Genomic DNA, 17,293 nt, shown 5'->3' on the forward strand with positions numbered 1-17,293 from the left:
AAAACTCACATTTTAATCGCCATATCCTACAACATTGTACAAATATTTAAGAAACAACGGACAACTCACCAGAAATAATGGCTGGCTGCTGTCAGGACTACACGGTGGCAACAGAATTCCTTGTAGTACCACATCGGTGAGTGAGTTCTCCAACTGAAGGTTCTCCAGGCCGTTCTGAGGAGCAGCGAAATCCGGTATTCTAACTGTTTGATCACCCTCGTCTGTTTGTGCTCCCTTGACGTCAGAGAAAAGCTTAAAAATACCCTGCTTTCTGTATGTTTGTGCCTGCACGTCTGTCTATGCCTCTCTTAAAGCACCGCCTGAGCCTTCTCCAAATCTAATATGGAATGCATGGAGAGGCACAGAAAGACTGCATTAAGCAATATACACGCGAGGAGGAAACGGGGATTTTGAAACGACGGGAACACCGGAATCATCAAAAGACATCTTCTCCGGCCTGAACTCTCTACAACTTTATGAATGTTTTGGGGGCATTCCTGCGTCATGGACGCTGGGAGCGCTTCAGAGCTTTTCTCCACTGTGTCTTCTATGTGAATAAGGCAGGAGCTTTTCTAGCTGCTTTGCGTTTTGGCTCCAGTGAAATAACTCATCAGTTTCTGTTGGGTTGCATTGCAAAATGATGCGAGCTTCCTGTCCCTGACAGTCAAAGTTATCTAAAGCTATCTCAGGCAAAACAGGAATGCTTGCACTTTCTCACTCAGTAATTGTAACAAGAAACGGCAAAACAGAAATTAAAACAAGGACAGCATACTCAACACGGCGCGCTTCTCTTTGTACTGTTTCGTTTCCCTGCTTGTGCTGTCTCTGCCTTCCCCGTGAATTGGCACGTGTTGCAAACATGAATGTCACTCCTTCAGCATGAAAAACATTGTATGCGCGCGCATGTGTTGTGCACAGGTCAGGCAAAATAGAGTGCGAACTCCTCCAGCCAATCACAGCACAAAACAAGCATTTATAAATGAAATAGGACTCGTGTTTAGGGGAGATCTTTTGCATTGTAAATAAAAGTGCATGCCTGGAAAAAGATACGAATGGGAGTGGGAGGGTGGGTGGTGGTGGGCAGAGAAGCCACGGACTGCGGGAGGGAGCGGGGGGAGGCAGGGGAACAAAAACGTTTTCGATGTAAAGGGGCTGATAGCTACGGAAGGAGAAAAATTACGACATGGCCGTCAGGAGGCGGGATTAAGTTGCTGAAAACCAATCAGATTGCAGTATTTATGATATCAGCTAATCACAAAGATAGGCGGAAAGTGGGCAGAGCTTCCCCCACTATACTGTATACGGCATCTCTCGCCGAGACAGCGCATGCGCTGCCTAGGCGAAACCTAAAAAAGAAGAAAACTGTTTGGTGCAGGGCTCTGTCATGTTGACGGAGCCCTGCACAGAACAGCAAAATGCATAAAAAAGAAGCCTCAATGATAGTGGTTACTGGCAATGTTTTATAAATTATAACTGGGAATCAAATTAGCCCCAAAGCCTTCTCAGGAGGGAGATTGAGGGGTGGGAGGCGAACGCAACAGTGAACCAACAAATACAACATATTGTTAGTCCCAGTCCTTCTCTTTGGGTAAAAAGAAAGTACTTTAATCACACAGCATAACTGCACAAGGCGCTGATTAAACACAGGTGCAGTGCACTCAGAATATACCCCAAAGAATAGATGCACACAGCAGTTCAGTTCGCTTTCACCACTTCAAGTTCACACAGTAAAGGTCTCATGTTCTTAGAAAAGAACTCAGTCTGCTTCCTAAATTTCTCATTCCACACACAGTTTAGGTCCAACTGTTACCGGGGTTTGGTAATTGCAGTTTTGATTGTGGAAAACAGGTTCCTGCAACAGCCCCAACAGCCCCTCCTGCAGTGGCAGCTCTTGGACTACAGGAGAAATGACTGTGGCCTTCCTTAGAATTTGACAGCTGGGAAAGGTCAGTGCAGCTGCTCGCAAGGCAGTACTCGTCTTTCTTCTCTAGGTTCTCTGGGTGCAGATGTGGACATCTTCAGCAGTTGCAGCCTTTTGCCCCTTCAGGGCTTGGACTTAAGTGGTGACAGTGAATTAAGACACTAGCAGTGGTCGCATCAACCTGTTGATCACCCAGCAGGTTGTGGATTACATACATTGCTTGGCAAATTCAAGTCTTGGTGCAGTTCATGGCAAGAACTGCTCAGGGAGAATAGGGGACCACCCATTCACATATTAGTGACTCTTGCCTGTGCTTGTGCATAGTCACTTGTTTTTTCTGGTTGCTCCCCATGATACTAGTATGCTGGGCCTCGCCTCCAGAACCCTTTTCTCCTGAAGGGTAAGGCACATTACTCCCCTCTCTCAGCAGTCAAGCAGTCTTCCAGGCTCTTAACTCACTCTCAGGTTCCCCAACAGAAAGTACAAACTTCCTCTGGAAGACTCACTGTCATGCAAACAAAGCAACCCACTGGACACTGTTGAGAGTACTCTATTTCTTGATCATGAAGAACACGAAACTGGAACAAAGTGAGGTGATTTGGATCTGACTTCTATACACATTTTCCAGGCAGAACATGTGGATCCACTGTCAAAGATTTCCTAACCAGTGTAGGTTGATTCTCTTTCTTGTGTAATTTTCTGGCTGTTCACCAGACACAGCCTTTGTGCAAGCATGTAATAATGGTAATGGCTGCAAGCAGAAGTGTACAATAAGGTGTGAGATCTCTGCACTTGTCTTTCATCAGGGTTCCTGATGCAGTACTCAGTGACAGACACAAGTGCAAGTGCTGCCTATTCACTTCCTCACCTTGAATACAGAAACTGCAGTCTGACCCTTCAAACCTATAATCCATTAAGGGCCAGAAGTGAGGAAGAACTAATCAGCAGCCGTTTGCTAACAAGGACCTCTTTTAATTTCCATGGGTAGCTACGTTTCTACCCTTCTTCACTTGCTTGTCTTATTCTCCACCCTCCAGCCACACAAATACAGCCAATACACTTCTACTTTCTATGAAAACAGACCTACCCTCCGTCTTGTGCTAATGTAGTTTAACGCTATATGTCAGGGGTGCAGGCTATGCAACTGTGCCCCCTCTTTGGCTGGATGTGAATTAATAAAAAGGATGAAATGGCAATGGCCTGGCCAATATGAAATGCAGAAATCATGTTGGGTAGGAAGCACAGGCATGAGCAGAGAGCCAGCCTATTCAGGTACAACTCTGTGAATGGTGGACAAACTGAAAAAACCTTAAGCTCTCCAACCCTATATGCAAAAGTAATTGTCACCAACAGAGCAGTTTTTAGAGTAAGTAGTTGAAATGGGCAACTCTGCTTTGGTTTGAATGGAGCGGTCATCAAAAAAGGCAAAACTAGATTTGAATCGTACCGAGAAGCAATGAACAGGGTCTAAGGAAGCATGTAAAGCAAAACCTTCTAGCAAACATGCTAGTGGTGGCTTAAACAGTGTAGTTGACCAGGACAACACAGGATAGCAGATAGAGTCACCATATTTATCGTACCTGTGGCCACAATCTGAGCTTGATGTACAAGTGATAATACAAATTGCAAGATGCTGGAAGGGTGAGATTTAAAGGTGTTGATGCCTTCTGACTTGCACTACTGAATGACCTTAGACCAGCAACTTGTGCACATAAATTTGGTAGGATGTTTCTGGTTGCCAAGATGATCTGTGCAAGCTCATCGGAAGGCAGAAGGACTCTAACTGACACAGCTCATTCTCCATGGATGCAGCAGCAGTGTGGGAAGATTGGGATGGAAGACATGACGATCCTACTCTGAGATAATTTCTGAACTGTGCTAGAAGGATAGAGATGGCTGAATGCTGAGTGCTCACAAATCAGTGTATCAGATCCTCACTCCCCAATTTGCTGTGAACAATTGTCACCTATTTTCCGCAACAATTTGGACAAAAGCGGTTCAAGCAGAAATGCATTTACATTTTGACCCTCAGGCAAAATGCACCTCATGACATCCAGAGAGAAACACTTAGAGGGAAGTATACATCCTGTTACCTGCCATTGAAAAGTGATCCATTAATGGAAAGATAATCTGGAGGAAACCATCTCTTTCAGGCAGAAATTCCCACTCGTGGTCCTCCTGCAACTCACTATAGAGGGTTATCATTCCCTATTTTATATAATTGACCAATTGCCCCCTGAGATGGAAGAGAGAATGACTTTTATTGGAAATTAGAGGCACACAGCTCATTTTATGTACAAACTTTGCTCTGAGATGATCCAAAGGTTCAATGCTGTCCCGCCACAAAAATGAACACACTAGCCCACCGAGGAGGCATGTATGGCCACGGCAACCTGATCTGAATCTGAATATACAATCCAAGAGGCTGGAGGGGGTTCATCTACCAGTGGAGATCTGGATGCACAGACAGGAAAAACTGTGCCTGAGCTGAGAGGCTCGCCCAGTGTGAAAGCCACTGCCTCCTCAAGCAAGACTGAAGCACCCTCTTGTAGCAGTAACAGGATGAATGTGTACATGAGGCCTAGCAGATGTAAGATCTTCAGGACAAGGATCTGACCTAGAGTAAGACACGTTGGGAATCATTGTCCAAATCTCCTAAATCTACTGATTGGGAGTGAAGGCTTTCATGTGTGTTGTACCAAGCACCGCCCCAGTATAGATCAGCATCTGACTGGGATAGAGGTGCAACTTCTGATAGTTGATGGTGAAGCCTAAGTCATGCAGGAGTCACAATTTTTAGGAGATTCTCCTTAAGTAGCACTGAAGGCTATGTCTTCACTAGCTAAACAAACAAGAATAAAAAAACCATGAGCTACCAAACATCAGAGTGAAGCCACTACAACCACCAGACCCTTTGTAAAGAAAAATGTGGTTGTCATCACTTCAAATGGTAGTACAGCAAACTGATGCACTAATCACTAATGAGGTAGGGAATTGAAAGGCAAAAGAAGGTATTCCCGAGCTGCAAGAGAGACAAAATAATTTAATACAACAACAGCCCCACCTTCCACATCAAAAGCAACATAAATTGTACAACACGGTTTGTTGTTTATGTATTGATTTGCAGGTGTAATAATATACATGTGGAAAGCAGGCATTGCTTGTTTCTGCACTGCTGACAAGTTGCACGAATTGTTGATCCCAGCATCTTAATTGTTTGAAAAGTATTTTTCATTTTGTTTTATACTCGCTTCCTTACCTTTCGCTTTTTACGCTGGTGTCCTGTTCTGGCTCACAGCGGTTTTGGCCAATTGAGGGGAGGGAGGCCTGCTCTCTAGCTCTCTTGCCTGCATTTTCACCTCTCCCTTTTCTCTCGCATGGTTTTGACCTTGAGTGGAGTCCTTGTATGCCTGCTGGCATATGAGACAACTGCAGCCGCCATCTTTGGAGTGGTTAGAAGTCTAGCTTCGGCAACTCTAGCTTATGGTTGTCCATAAATTTGATGGTCTGATGTGGATACGCAGCTGGTGTGCCGAGGGTGCACCAAAGGCAAGCCCGTCAGTGCCTGTCTGCCGCTAGCCACCACAAATATTGGCTGCTTTAGAAGATCGAGAGCACCGAAACAACCACTTTCTCTGTTATTGTGTGGTGATATACCATTTATAGTGCAGCAGTACCATTTTACCCTAATTAGCAATTATATTTGGAGGTACAGTATTCCTCATACTGCTCATGTTAAGCAGGTTTTAAGCACTTCAGGTCTTTTCTATGCATAAAAGAGATGCGAAAAGCGGTAAAAGTCAGTGAATACCTCATTGAAGCATGTTCCATATAACTTACAGACAGCCACTGAGATTTGCAGTCTCGGCTCGCAAAACTCAAAGGGGTGTGGGTGCGCGGGGGTTATCGCGCAGGGGTTACCGCGGGGGATGGGGGTTGAAGAAAAATAAAACTTACCTGACCGGGTCCTGCGCCGCCTCTGCTCCTGGGCCGGGTCCGTGTTTTCCTGCTCCTGAACAGGAACAGGCATGCTCCCTCCCTTCCTATAAGTCAATCACAACACTGCAATGGCAGAGTTGTAATTGGTGTGAAGTCCTGGACAGTGCCCAGCCGGGCACCTGTAGGGAGGCCATTCCCTCTATGTAGGCTGCATGCAGCCTACATAGAGAAAATGTAGAGTGCGCATGACTACAGGGCCGACCAAACAGGCAGGTTACTCAGAGTGGTGCAAGCCACTCCTCCCCAACCCGCCCATTCACCGCCCATCCAACTGCCCCCTCCCACACGCTCCCCCTCAACCAGGCATACACCTGCCTTCTGCTTTCTCACAGCGCGAGAAGCAGAAAATCAAATGGTATTTAAAATACCATTTTATTTTCTGCTTCTTCCACTGCGAGAAAGCAGTGGGGCGGCGCTCCTCCACCCTAATGGAGGAGCCGCCCTTGACTTTCATCTTCAACAGACTGTGTGAATCTGGGCAACCCACGTTACCTTCCTGTGTTTATTTTTCCATATGTGTGTCACGGGTAAGTGCCCACGGAAGAGTCAGGTTTTGTGTGTACTGTACAAAATCATGCATAATAATGTGTTCGCAAGGGTATGCATTTCAGTAGATACTCTGTGTTACAAATACTTACCCTACATCAGGTCTGTGTATGAATATCTTTGCCTCGTTCTCAGTGTCAGCCATCTGTATCCCTGACACGTGCACCGGGTGCTGGAGATCTTCATTCAGGGGATTTGTGATAAACATCACATTTGTTTCGACTGAACAGACGTTCTTGAATCCAACGAAGAGAGAATCTAATAAAAGGCAAATGCGTTGTTTGTTTATGTGTTTTATAATATTTAGAGAGCATGATGTGTTACATTTTATAATATTTAGAGAGCATGATGTGTTACAGCAGCAAAGCCAGAAGAAGAACACATATGTTTGAATTCATAAAAATTATGTTGATCAAAATCAGAACATTCAAGTTATTTTCATTTTTAAAAGAAGTGCGCATTTCAACTTTTCAAAGAAAGTCTTTTTATTGCTCACTTCGACTTTCCATTGTAAAATTAGACTCTAGTGGTTAATGGGCTGATAAGTAAATGATAAATCTACAATGTTAGTGAACAAGTTACTGACCTTCTGAAAAGCCTTATCTGGTAAAGTCAATTTAGAGCTGCACATTCCTTACCTTTGAATTTCACAGGTGTCAAACTGGATCAGGAAGATTTTTCGAGCAGTACACTTGTATGCCGGTAGTTGGTGTTGATCAGCTCCACGCCTGTCGATGGTGTTGTCCACGCCAGAGTTATGTCGATGTACCTATGTAGGAGCCATCTAGACACGCTAATGTCAGTTACTTTTACACAACTTTCCACACCAGAAGCGCGGATTAATGAAGTGCACTGGCACTGGTGTCCCCAAACTAGGGTCCTGAAAGGGAACATCCAGTAAAATAGAAATCTGTTTGCAGAGCGGGTAGGGTGAGTGGGTTGGTAAAGAATCTGCGGCTAGATATAGTCTCTACCAGATAACGCATTACCGAAGGTAAGTAACTTGTTCATCTGATAGACTTCTAGCCATAAATTTCTTAATTTTGAATAAATATCCAAGCAATACTATCCCTGGAGTAGGGTCTGCGGGTAAATTTAAACTAGGAAGTGCTGCAGGACCGGACAGGCATAGTGCTCATCTCTAGGGACCTGACTATCTAAGAAAAAATGCTTAGTAAACGTGTGCAGGGATGCCCACATTGCTGCCTGATAGATATCCAGGACTGGAACTCCGTTAATGCAGTGGTCGCAGCTTTAGCTCTGGTGGAATGATCTTGTAAGACTTCAGGAGGCTGCTTCTTTGCCAAAGCACAGCAGATCTTGATGCAAGGCTATGACCCATCGAGAGAAGGTGCCCTTCTGCACCACCCGACCTTTCTTTGAGTCAACATACACTATGAAGTGTCGGTAGTCCTTTCGGAAGTCTTGTGTGCCCTCAAGGGCGAACAACAACGCTCTTTTTGGGTCCAGACGGGGGAGTCGCTCCTCTTCTTTGAAAGGATATAGATAAGCATAGAAGGTGGGCAAGGTGACCGATTAGCCCACAGATTGACCGATGTGAAATGGTGTGACCACTTTTGGCAAGAAAAAGCCATTGTTTGAAGCACCACTTTGTCAGTGTAAACAGAGAAAAAATGATGTTTGGCTATCAAAGCCTGCAGCTTGCTCACCCTCTGGGCAGATGTAGGAATAAAAAGCAAAATATCAAAGTCAAATAGGCTTTATTTCGACATAAAATATCTTAAAAAGCGTACATACATTAAAGGTCATTTAGAGCATTTACTAAATAGAAAACATAAAAAACCCTAGATATTCTAAAATTCAACATTTTTTCTACATTTGTCTAAAAGGAAAATTATTTAAATTAGCTAAAAGAATTAAAATCATGATTAAACAATTTGCCTAAGTCTTTTTGACCGTATTCGCCATGCCCAACCTAAATACTTCGAGGTGGCGCATGCGAAGAATGGGCGAGTGTCTGTAAGTAAAATTCGTAATGCCACGTTACAATGTCTAGTGCCCAAAGTAAGGCACATCGGTTTTAACCATTTCATTCGGGGAACCTTATAGGCGGGGCACTCGAATAACAGATGGGGGACAGATTCATAACGCTGAGGGCAAAATGGACACCATGGCGCAGTCTGGTGTGGTATTTTCCAGTGGCATGTGAGTTCCATAACCGGGAGAAGACCTATTCTGAATTTGAAATACAGAGATCTATCCCATGGGGCAGTAACAATGTCCATGTACACTTCTCTGATAGGGACATCTTTATGCTCCACAAAATTTCTGGTGGATTTGCAGATCGTTGAGGAAGAATTCCTTTTACTTGCCACCCATGTCCAATAAATTTGTTTTAGCATGGATTTGGGCGGGGCCGACTGTTGGTGCCATGCTTCTTCCAGCCCCAGATTTATAAATAGAGCCTTGACGTCCCTTAGCCATTTTATTTTTGCCCAGCCGGGGCAATTAATTATCTCCCGTAGGCCATCCGCATAACTTGAGAGCTCTGGCACTCTCCAGATGCGGGCCCACAGTAACAGGGGGCGTAGTTTTGCTTGATCTTCAATCGCCCGGCAACCCATGTCCAATTGCAGGGGTAAAATGGGAACAGAGGGACCGAGAGACATTAGGCTTCTCTGGAAGGCATTCTCAGCTCGAGTTAGCACTTTCATATTTGACATCCCCCAGAGCTCCGCCCCGTAAAGTGCTGCACTTACTCCTCTGGCGGAGTAAATATCCATTACTGCCGCTATTGGTCTTGTAGATGCTGCTCTCTGTTCTTTCAACAGGGCCCCAGTCACTCTTTTTAAGCTCAACAACATTTTGGTCAAGTGGCAGTCCCATTTCATTGTATCCACCAAGCGAATGCCCAGATAGTCAAACGTTTTAGTTCTTTCTAGAGCAACGTGCCCCAATGTTGGAGGGGGGCCAAGCTTGTGTGGGGGATTCAAAATGAGATACTTAGTTTTGTCTGTATTAATACAAAGGCCTCGCTGCTTACAGAAGGTGTCAAATCCAGAAAGAAGCTGCTGGAGGCCCATCGGAGATTTTGACAAAAGTAAAGTATCGTCGGCAAAGAGTAAGGTAGGAATTAGGCGACCTGCCAGACGGGGTGCATCTGCTGGAGACTGAGTCAAAAAATCCACCACTCCGTTTACGTATAAGGAGAACAGGGTTGGGGCAAGTACGCAACCTTGTCGTACACCTCTGTTCACCTCTATTCTTGAGGTCTTTTGACCATTTGACCCCCAACGTATTTGGGCATAGTTATTTTCGTGGAATCTCATGATCAAATGAAGCAAGTAGGGTGGCATACCCAGGTCGCACAACACTTTCCACAAGTTGTTTCTAGGCACCAAATCGAAGGCCGTGCGGAGGTCGATGAAGGCCAGATATAAGGTACCCTTTCCAATTGTGACGACCTTCCAGTAGATCATAAGTAGCCTTAGCGATTGTTCTATCGTCCCTGTCCCGGATCTGAACCCAGCCTGAAAATCCGAGAGTATCTTATTCTCGTCAGCCCACTGCTGGACCCTAGATAAGAGGACCTTGCCCGCCACTTTTTGGGAACAGTCTATTAAGCTAATCGGTCTATAATTAGCTGGGTCATCTCTTGAACCTTTCTTGTGCAGGGGAACCACCTCAGCTGCCATCCAAGAAGCAGGGAGGGGAGCGCCTGGCATGACTGCGTTCAATAGCGAGGCAATCATCATAGCCCATTCGCTTATGTCCATGCGGATAAGATCGCCAGGTAGGCCATCAGGTCCAGCTGCTTTGCGAGGAACCAGGGATTTTATGGCAATTTCAGCCTCTTTCCTGGAAAATAAACTCTCCTCATAGTTGCCGGCACCTTGAAGAATCTGAGGTAAAGGGAAGACCATCGCTTCTGCAGCAGGTGCAGTATACAGCTTCGAGAAGTGTGAGTGCCACTGGTCCTCGGTTATATTGCATGTAATGACGGTATCCAGGGGTCTATGTTTTTTTCGTAACAGGTCCCAAAAACCTTTTGCATTTTTTTCTATGCTTGCTGCGCGAAGCTCCTGCCAGAAGGTGTCTTCCCAGTCTCTCCTGGCTATATTAATTGTGGATTTGTAGGACTTACGTTTAGCAGCTATTGCTAGGGCATCACCACTCTTTACTGCCATGATTAGAGCTCTTTTTCCAGCGCGGCACGCCTGTGAGTACCAGCCTAATTTGCCCTGTCGCTTAACATGGTTTTTGTTTACCTTGGGATTTGGTTTGGCCAGGAACAAGTCCCCTATCGCTGTCGAAACCTCACTGAACATGGCTGCTGTCTTATGCGGGCTAGGAGGTTGGTTTTCCAGGGTTTCAGAGGCTGCGGCAATAACGGCTCTGATGCAAGATAGTTTTTCTTCATCAATGGCCACTTTGTCCCATTTTAAACGTCTGAGACAATTGGAAGGGACCACCCCCCCCAATGACCTCTGCTCGAGTGCCGCAGGAGCTCCAATTAGTAAGCCACTGGCCCTCCACCAATGTATTAGGGATAATGAGAGTGCATTGTGATCACTTTCCAAGGAAGGCAAGACTATCATATCCTCCAAGTGGGCCCACAAGGAAAAGTTTAAGAGGATATAATCTATCCTAGATGAGTGACCCACCCTATTATACGTATGTGCACCCTCTGGGTCTGACCGTGTTCTCCCGTTTGCTGCTCTCAAGCCAAACTCACATGTAAGGGAATTCAGTTGGACGATTCTGGGTGTCCACCTTTTGACAATTGGAAGATCGAGGGGCGGAACGCCTCTCCTCGAATCTTCGTCAAACAGGTCCAAGGATTCGTCGGCCATCAAAGGCTCGAATGTGCAGTTAAGATCCCCCATCACCAAAATTAATGAGTCGCCACGACACTCCCCCAGGGCTGCTTCTAGAGCCAGGAGGGTTGGTGACGAGGCCCTCCCAGAAGCCCCTCGTGTATAAATGTTAAAAATCTCCAGCTGCTCAACTTTATTTGGACATATTACAGTGAGCCACATCAAATCTGGTGATTTTTGGGGATGGTGATACACTCGCCAACCTAATGTTATATCGACCCAGACTAAAAGACCTCCAAATGGGCGCCCTCTTCCTGATACTGGTATACCTGCCGGGACAGAGAAGGAAGCATATCCTACTCTGTGCCTTGGTTCCACGCACCACGTTTCTTGAAAGGCACAGACGGCGTGGGGCTCTGTAAGCGCCACCCAGTCCGGGGCGTCCAACTTGTTATTCAGGCCTGCCACATTCCAACTGATAGCCTTCAGGATAGGACGAATCAGTGGCCCTGCACATCCAGCAACCCTGCTCGGGGACCCCGAGTATTCTACTCCTTCCATGAGCTCAGTAGACTCAGATCGACTGCCTGAAGGAGAGGAGATGGTGGTGGAGGACGTTGGCTGGAACGTGTGGGGGGTAACTAATGACGAGGGGACACTCACTGCTGTGTACAACCCATTTGCCTTGGGTGGAGGGGCGTTTAATGCAACTTGATTATCGAGTCACCAACCCCATCCTTGGGGTGGAGCCGCTTGAGTCGGCGTCCTTGCCCTTACTCTGGCATCCAAGGTTGGATAGTGAGGATACCATGCACCTCTGCCCTCATCCGGCAAAGGCTTCTCAAACCCAGATAACGGAGGGGGACGATAGAAATACCCCAAGTCCCTGGTTTGTATGTCGCAAAAATTGTGTGGCGACTGCTGACTGCAGATCATACCTGCTGCTCTGGGATCACTGAAGTTAATTAGCACGCAGTCCCCGGTTAAGTCCTTGCGTCTATTTCCAATCCACCCCACACGGCGGACATGGGCTATCCTACCATCAATATGCCCTGGGAGAGGTCTATTTAATCTGAGCCAGGACAGGGTCTTGTGTTTGAGATCAGAGTACAACTCGCAAGAACCCTCTTCAAGCTCCGGGACCCCCGTGAGGATTACCACATACGGTTGGCACCCAGGGGGGAGGCTAGCATTGGGTGTGCTAATTTTTGTCCTGCCCGGTGGTAATTTAACTGGGGGTTTAGCTAGAGGTTTAGGCACAACCTGACTGCCGGAAATGGAAATAGGTACAACTATATTTCCATTCGGCACGGTTGGCGTATTTTCAGCTACCTTGGAGGTTGACGCTATATCCTCTGGGTTAGGGGCAAAATTAACTTTAACTTTGGAGGTCTTTGCTGCTTGACTATTTGATTTTTTCCTTGGGGGGCCCAGACTAGGTATAAGATTAGAAGTTTGTGGAGCAGGACTGATACCTGTATTTGGTTGCAGTAACTGTGGGGCCTTCCCAGGTATAGGTACTGTATGGCAAGACATTGACTCCGAGGGTACTAGTGTTACTGGTATTACTGTACCACACCTTGACCCTCCGTTGTCTTCTCCCTGCCTCTTGGAGTAGAATTTAACCAGTGATTTCACAGCATAGAAGTTATCCAACATTGATTGCTCAAGGGTGGCTAATTTCCGTGTGAGACAATCAATCTTGTCTGCAAGGGGCATCACCACAGACCTAAGTAGGCCCTCAACGTCTAGAGGTCGGAGGACAGTATCAGTGTGCGCTACCTGAGGAACTGGGGTGGTGCCAGGAGACGCTGGCGGGACAGGTGTGCCTAGCGGACAAACCAGGCCCCTGGGTAGTGAGACTCTAGTATGAGCATTAGTTGTTTTAGAGATACCCCCTTTGGTCGCGTTGTGCCTGCTTAATTTACTACGTGGTTTTAGAGGACCCCCCCTGTAAGGGCTAACAGGGCGCTTTCTTTTCCTGGGTACTACAGAACCTGAAACTGGTTTCCCAGGTGGAACAGTCGCTAAAGCCGCTACTAAGGAGGTACCAACTTCGGTAGGTGCAGCTGTAAAGGGAAGGTGTAAAGCCTTGTTAGATGTAACAAGAGGGCTTTGGGCGTTGTTAATCTCAGATTCAGGGTCGTCGTATTGGACCCCCAGCAAGGGATTGCATGAGTCGAGTAGGTTAAAATGTGTTGAGTCATGAGCAATGTCTGGTGCAATGGTCGTTACCGTTTCAGAGCTTACCCTAATCCGACTCACCCTCTCGACAGTGACCGGTGAGTCGACTACCACAAGTGGTGTAGGTGGTACATTTACTGGGCTAGGGGCTAGGGCGAGGGTCCCCAAAGATGAGCGCTTGTGTGTCAGGCCCATAGAGTCCCGGGATAGTCTTCGTTCAGCTAGAACTATCTCCTTTTCTACAATGGAGACTGCCCGGGATATAAATTGGTCCATTGTGCCTATGACTGTGTTTCCCGCAGCTTTCCTAGATTTACTAGCTCTAGTGCCTGTGGCCATACTCCCGTTTTTCTCGTACCCACTTAGCAGAGCCAAGAGATGTGGCCCGGCCCGGCCTCTTCTGGCCACTGATGGCCAAAGATGGTCCCGCCCTTGTCCCGGGCTTCTCCCGGATACTCCCGCGTGCTCCCGCACAGCGGGGAAGGGGCGTCCCTGTATGGGGGCGTAAAGCGAGAGGTGGGAGGGGCAGCAGGTCAGCAGGTGTGCCGGAAAGCAGGTGCTCCTGGTTAGGTGAGTCCCTGCGGCGGCGCTGATAGTACAGGCTCAATCCCTGCTTCCTCGAGACCTTCCTGATGGCTGTGAGCAAACGTGCTCCCAACAGCAACACAAGCCCAGAACTGCGACGCGGCACCCGCGGAGCGGGTGCGGCTAGTTGTGAGCAAAAGTCCAACAGCTACAGAGAGACGCCGGTAAGCCCTCAGCGTGTGGGAATCACACCGGAGTGAGGAGCTCGAACGCTTTCCACCCTCTGAGCGAGGGGTGGGAGGGGCAGCAGGTCAGCAGGTGTGCCGGAAAGCAGGTGCTCCTGGTTAGGTGAGTCCCTGCGGCGGCGCTGATAGTACAGGCTCAATCCCTGCTTCCTCGAGACCTTCCTGATGGCTGTGAGCAAACGTGCTCCCAACAGCAACACAAGCCCAGAACTGCGACGCGGCACCCGCGGAGCGGGTGCGGCTAGTTGTGAGCAAAAGTCCAACAGCTACAGAGAGACGCCGGTAAGCCCTCAGCGTGTGGGAATCAAAATATCAGAAAGGGAGACAAAAAATTGACTTTTCTGTATAATATGATGCAAATCGCTTCCAATTGCAGGCACATACCGTCTTGGTGTAAGGACGCCTAGCTTCCAATATAATATAGCAGACTTCGGGATGAAGATTGAAAGCTATCAACTGCCGCCACTCAATCTCCATGCAAGAAGGCAGGGAGTTGACAGGTTTGGGTGGAGGACCCTCCCCTGCTGCTGCAACAGAAGATCCTCCTGAAGGAGCAGCTCAGATCGATGGCCATGCTCACCTGACTCTCTGTGCCCAGTCAGGATTCACAAGGATGACATGGGCCCAGATGGTCCTGATCTTCTTGAGCAGTCTGGGCAGGAGTGGTATGGGGGAAAGGCATACAGGAAGCCTGAGCTACACTCGAGACAAAAATCCTCTCAGTGCAAGAGACACTTTGGAAAATCCATACTGCTAACATTGCACATTCTCTGCAGAGGTGAACAGATCTAACCAAGGCTCTCCCCACTGCTGAAAAAGACATTGTGCCACCTAAGAATGGAGACGCCATTTATGACCTGCTAGGCATTGATGGCTGAGTTCATCCCCCCAGCTTTCAGGGAACCGGCCAGGTGTTGAACCATCAGGGAAATGCCCTGCTGTTCCAGCCATATCTAGAGATGCAGGGCCTCTTAACAAAAGGTCCATGACTCCACCATGCCCTGTTTGTTGCTGTACCACATAGCTGCAGTGTTGTCCGTGAACACTTGTACTAGCCTTCCCTTGATTTAGGGTAAAAAGGCTTTCACTTCCACTCTGAGTGCTCAGAGCTCCAACAGGTTGATATGGACTCTGGATTTTGCTGGAAACCAAAGTCCTCTGATCTCCGCCTCTCCCAGATGGCATTCCCATACCAGAAGTGATGCATCTGTCACTAGTGTGAGATCTGGTTGGGGAAGGGAGAAGGGTCTGCCACTGACCCATTTGTGGTTTGTTAGCCACCACTGCAAATTGTTTACAATACCCTCCAAGATCTGAACCAGATCAGAGAGATTCCTCTGATGCTGTGCTCATTGGAACTTCAGGTCCCACTGAAGAGCCTTCACATGCCATTTGACATGCGTTCCCAGCAGGATGCAGGAGGCCAGGAGGCCCAGCAGCCCCAGAGTCAGTCTCTGCGAAATCCAGGATAGAGACAGAAACATTGATATCATAGTGTGAATATCCTGGACTCAAGGCTTGAAACTGCAATGTGTCCAGAACAGCTCAGTTGAAAGGCAGCGTCTGAGAGGGAGCCAGGTGTGACTTCGGTATGTTGATAGTGAACCCCAGCAAATGCATGAGGTTCACCGTAGCTTGGAGGTGGGAGACAACTGTATGGGGCGAGCCTACCTTGAACGGCCAGTCATCAAGATAGGGGAAGACTGACACCCCTGAACATCACAGATGAGCTGCAACCACCGCCATCATTTTTTGTGCACATCCGAGGGGTGCTGGTAAGACCAAAAGGGAGCATAGTGAACTGAAAGTGCTTGTGGCCTACAATAAGCTGCAGAAAACGCTGGTGGGCAGGCAGGATGGGGATGTGGAAATAAGTGACTTACAAGTCCAATGCTACCGTCCAGTCTAGGATAGAACAAAGACCCTTATTTTTTTCAGGACCAGAAAGGAGCTGGAACAACAACCAAAGCCTACTTTTGGCCCTGGAACCCTCTCTTTGGCCCCCTTAGCCAAGAAAGCCATGAGGACAAATGATCCTCCCTCATTCCGTCTTAAGATGAAGGCTTGAGGGAGGGGTGGTATAGAATGGCAGGGAGTAGCACCTTTGGATGATATGCGAAACCCACCTGTCCGATGTTATTGACTGCCAGTGGTGGAGGTGATGGCAGATCCTGCCACCAACTAGAAACCCATGATCTAGAATGGCAAGATTAGGAAGGTTTGGAGGCTGCATCGCCGGGCTGGTGGTGTCTAGACTGTTGGTTACCCGATCCACGAGGATGTAGGAACCGTGCCCTCATCCGTGCAGTTGCTAGGAAGCTTGTACAGCTTGGTGGCTGGGATAGGGTTGGCACCATAGAAAATCTCTTCGGTAGCCCTGAAAGGAGAGGAAGGCATACTGGGAATGATGTGGGGCAGCCAAGGGGTTCAAGGATGTGGCCGTAGCCCTTGCATCCTCAAATCGTTTCAATGCAGAGTCTGGCTTGTCTCTGAGGAGACAAGTGCCATTGAAGGGCTTGTCCATGAGGAAAGCTTGGACTTCCCCGAGAAGCCAATCATTCTCAGTCAGGCGTGGCACCTCAGGGCCACCGTCGAGGAAACCGCTATGCCCAGTGAGATGGTTCTGTCCAGACCACAACAGATAGTGAACTTTGCTACGTCTCTCCTGTCTTTAACAGCTTGGGAGAGGATGGTCTGTGCTTCCTTTGGGACCTGCATCAGCACTTGCACAGCCAAATCCGATAGCGTGTGGGAATAGCGGCCAAATAGGCATTCGGTATTCACAGACTACAATACCGGTCTGTCAGGAAAAAAAAATTCTTCCCCAAGGAGTCCAGCACCTTTGATTACCTGTCGGGGGTATGGTAGGAAATGCGCCCTGGGATGTAAAAGCTTGAACCATCTTGCTCTCTGGGCTATGGTATTGGGTGACGAAACTTGGGTTCCCTGAAGTGGGTCAGTGGCAACAGGAAATCATCATATTCACAGGAGCCCCTGTTCTGTGTTGGGACCAAGTTCCCAGAAGGACATTGGCGAGGGCCTCATTGAATGGGAGTAGGGGTTCTGAGGAGGAGACACCCGGTTGCATCACATAA

The 17,293-nt window shown here is 47.7% G+C and overlaps 1 protein-coding gene across 1 annotated transcript in view; it reads right to left on the reverse strand.

Moving 5' to 3' along the window:
• LOC146830898 (fibrocystin-L-like) overlaps positions 1 to 17,293 on the reverse strand; it is a 1,500,901-nt gene that overhangs the window by 170,965 nt on the left and 1,312,643 nt on the right. The window contains exon 72 of the mRNA XM_085605087.1: positions 6,559 to 6,724. Within this exon, the coding sequence (XP_085461213.1) occupies positions 6,559 to 6,724 (166 nt within the window). The remainder of the gene's footprint in view (positions 1 to 6,558; positions 6,725 to 17,293) is intronic.

This window comes from Triturus cristatus, chromosome 5_1 (assembly GCF_964204655.1).
Source record: "Triturus cristatus chromosome 5_1, aTriCri1.1, whole genome shotgun sequence".
NCBI classification, from domain to species: domain Eukaryota; kingdom Metazoa; phylum Chordata; class Amphibia; order Caudata; family Salamandridae; genus Triturus; species Triturus cristatus.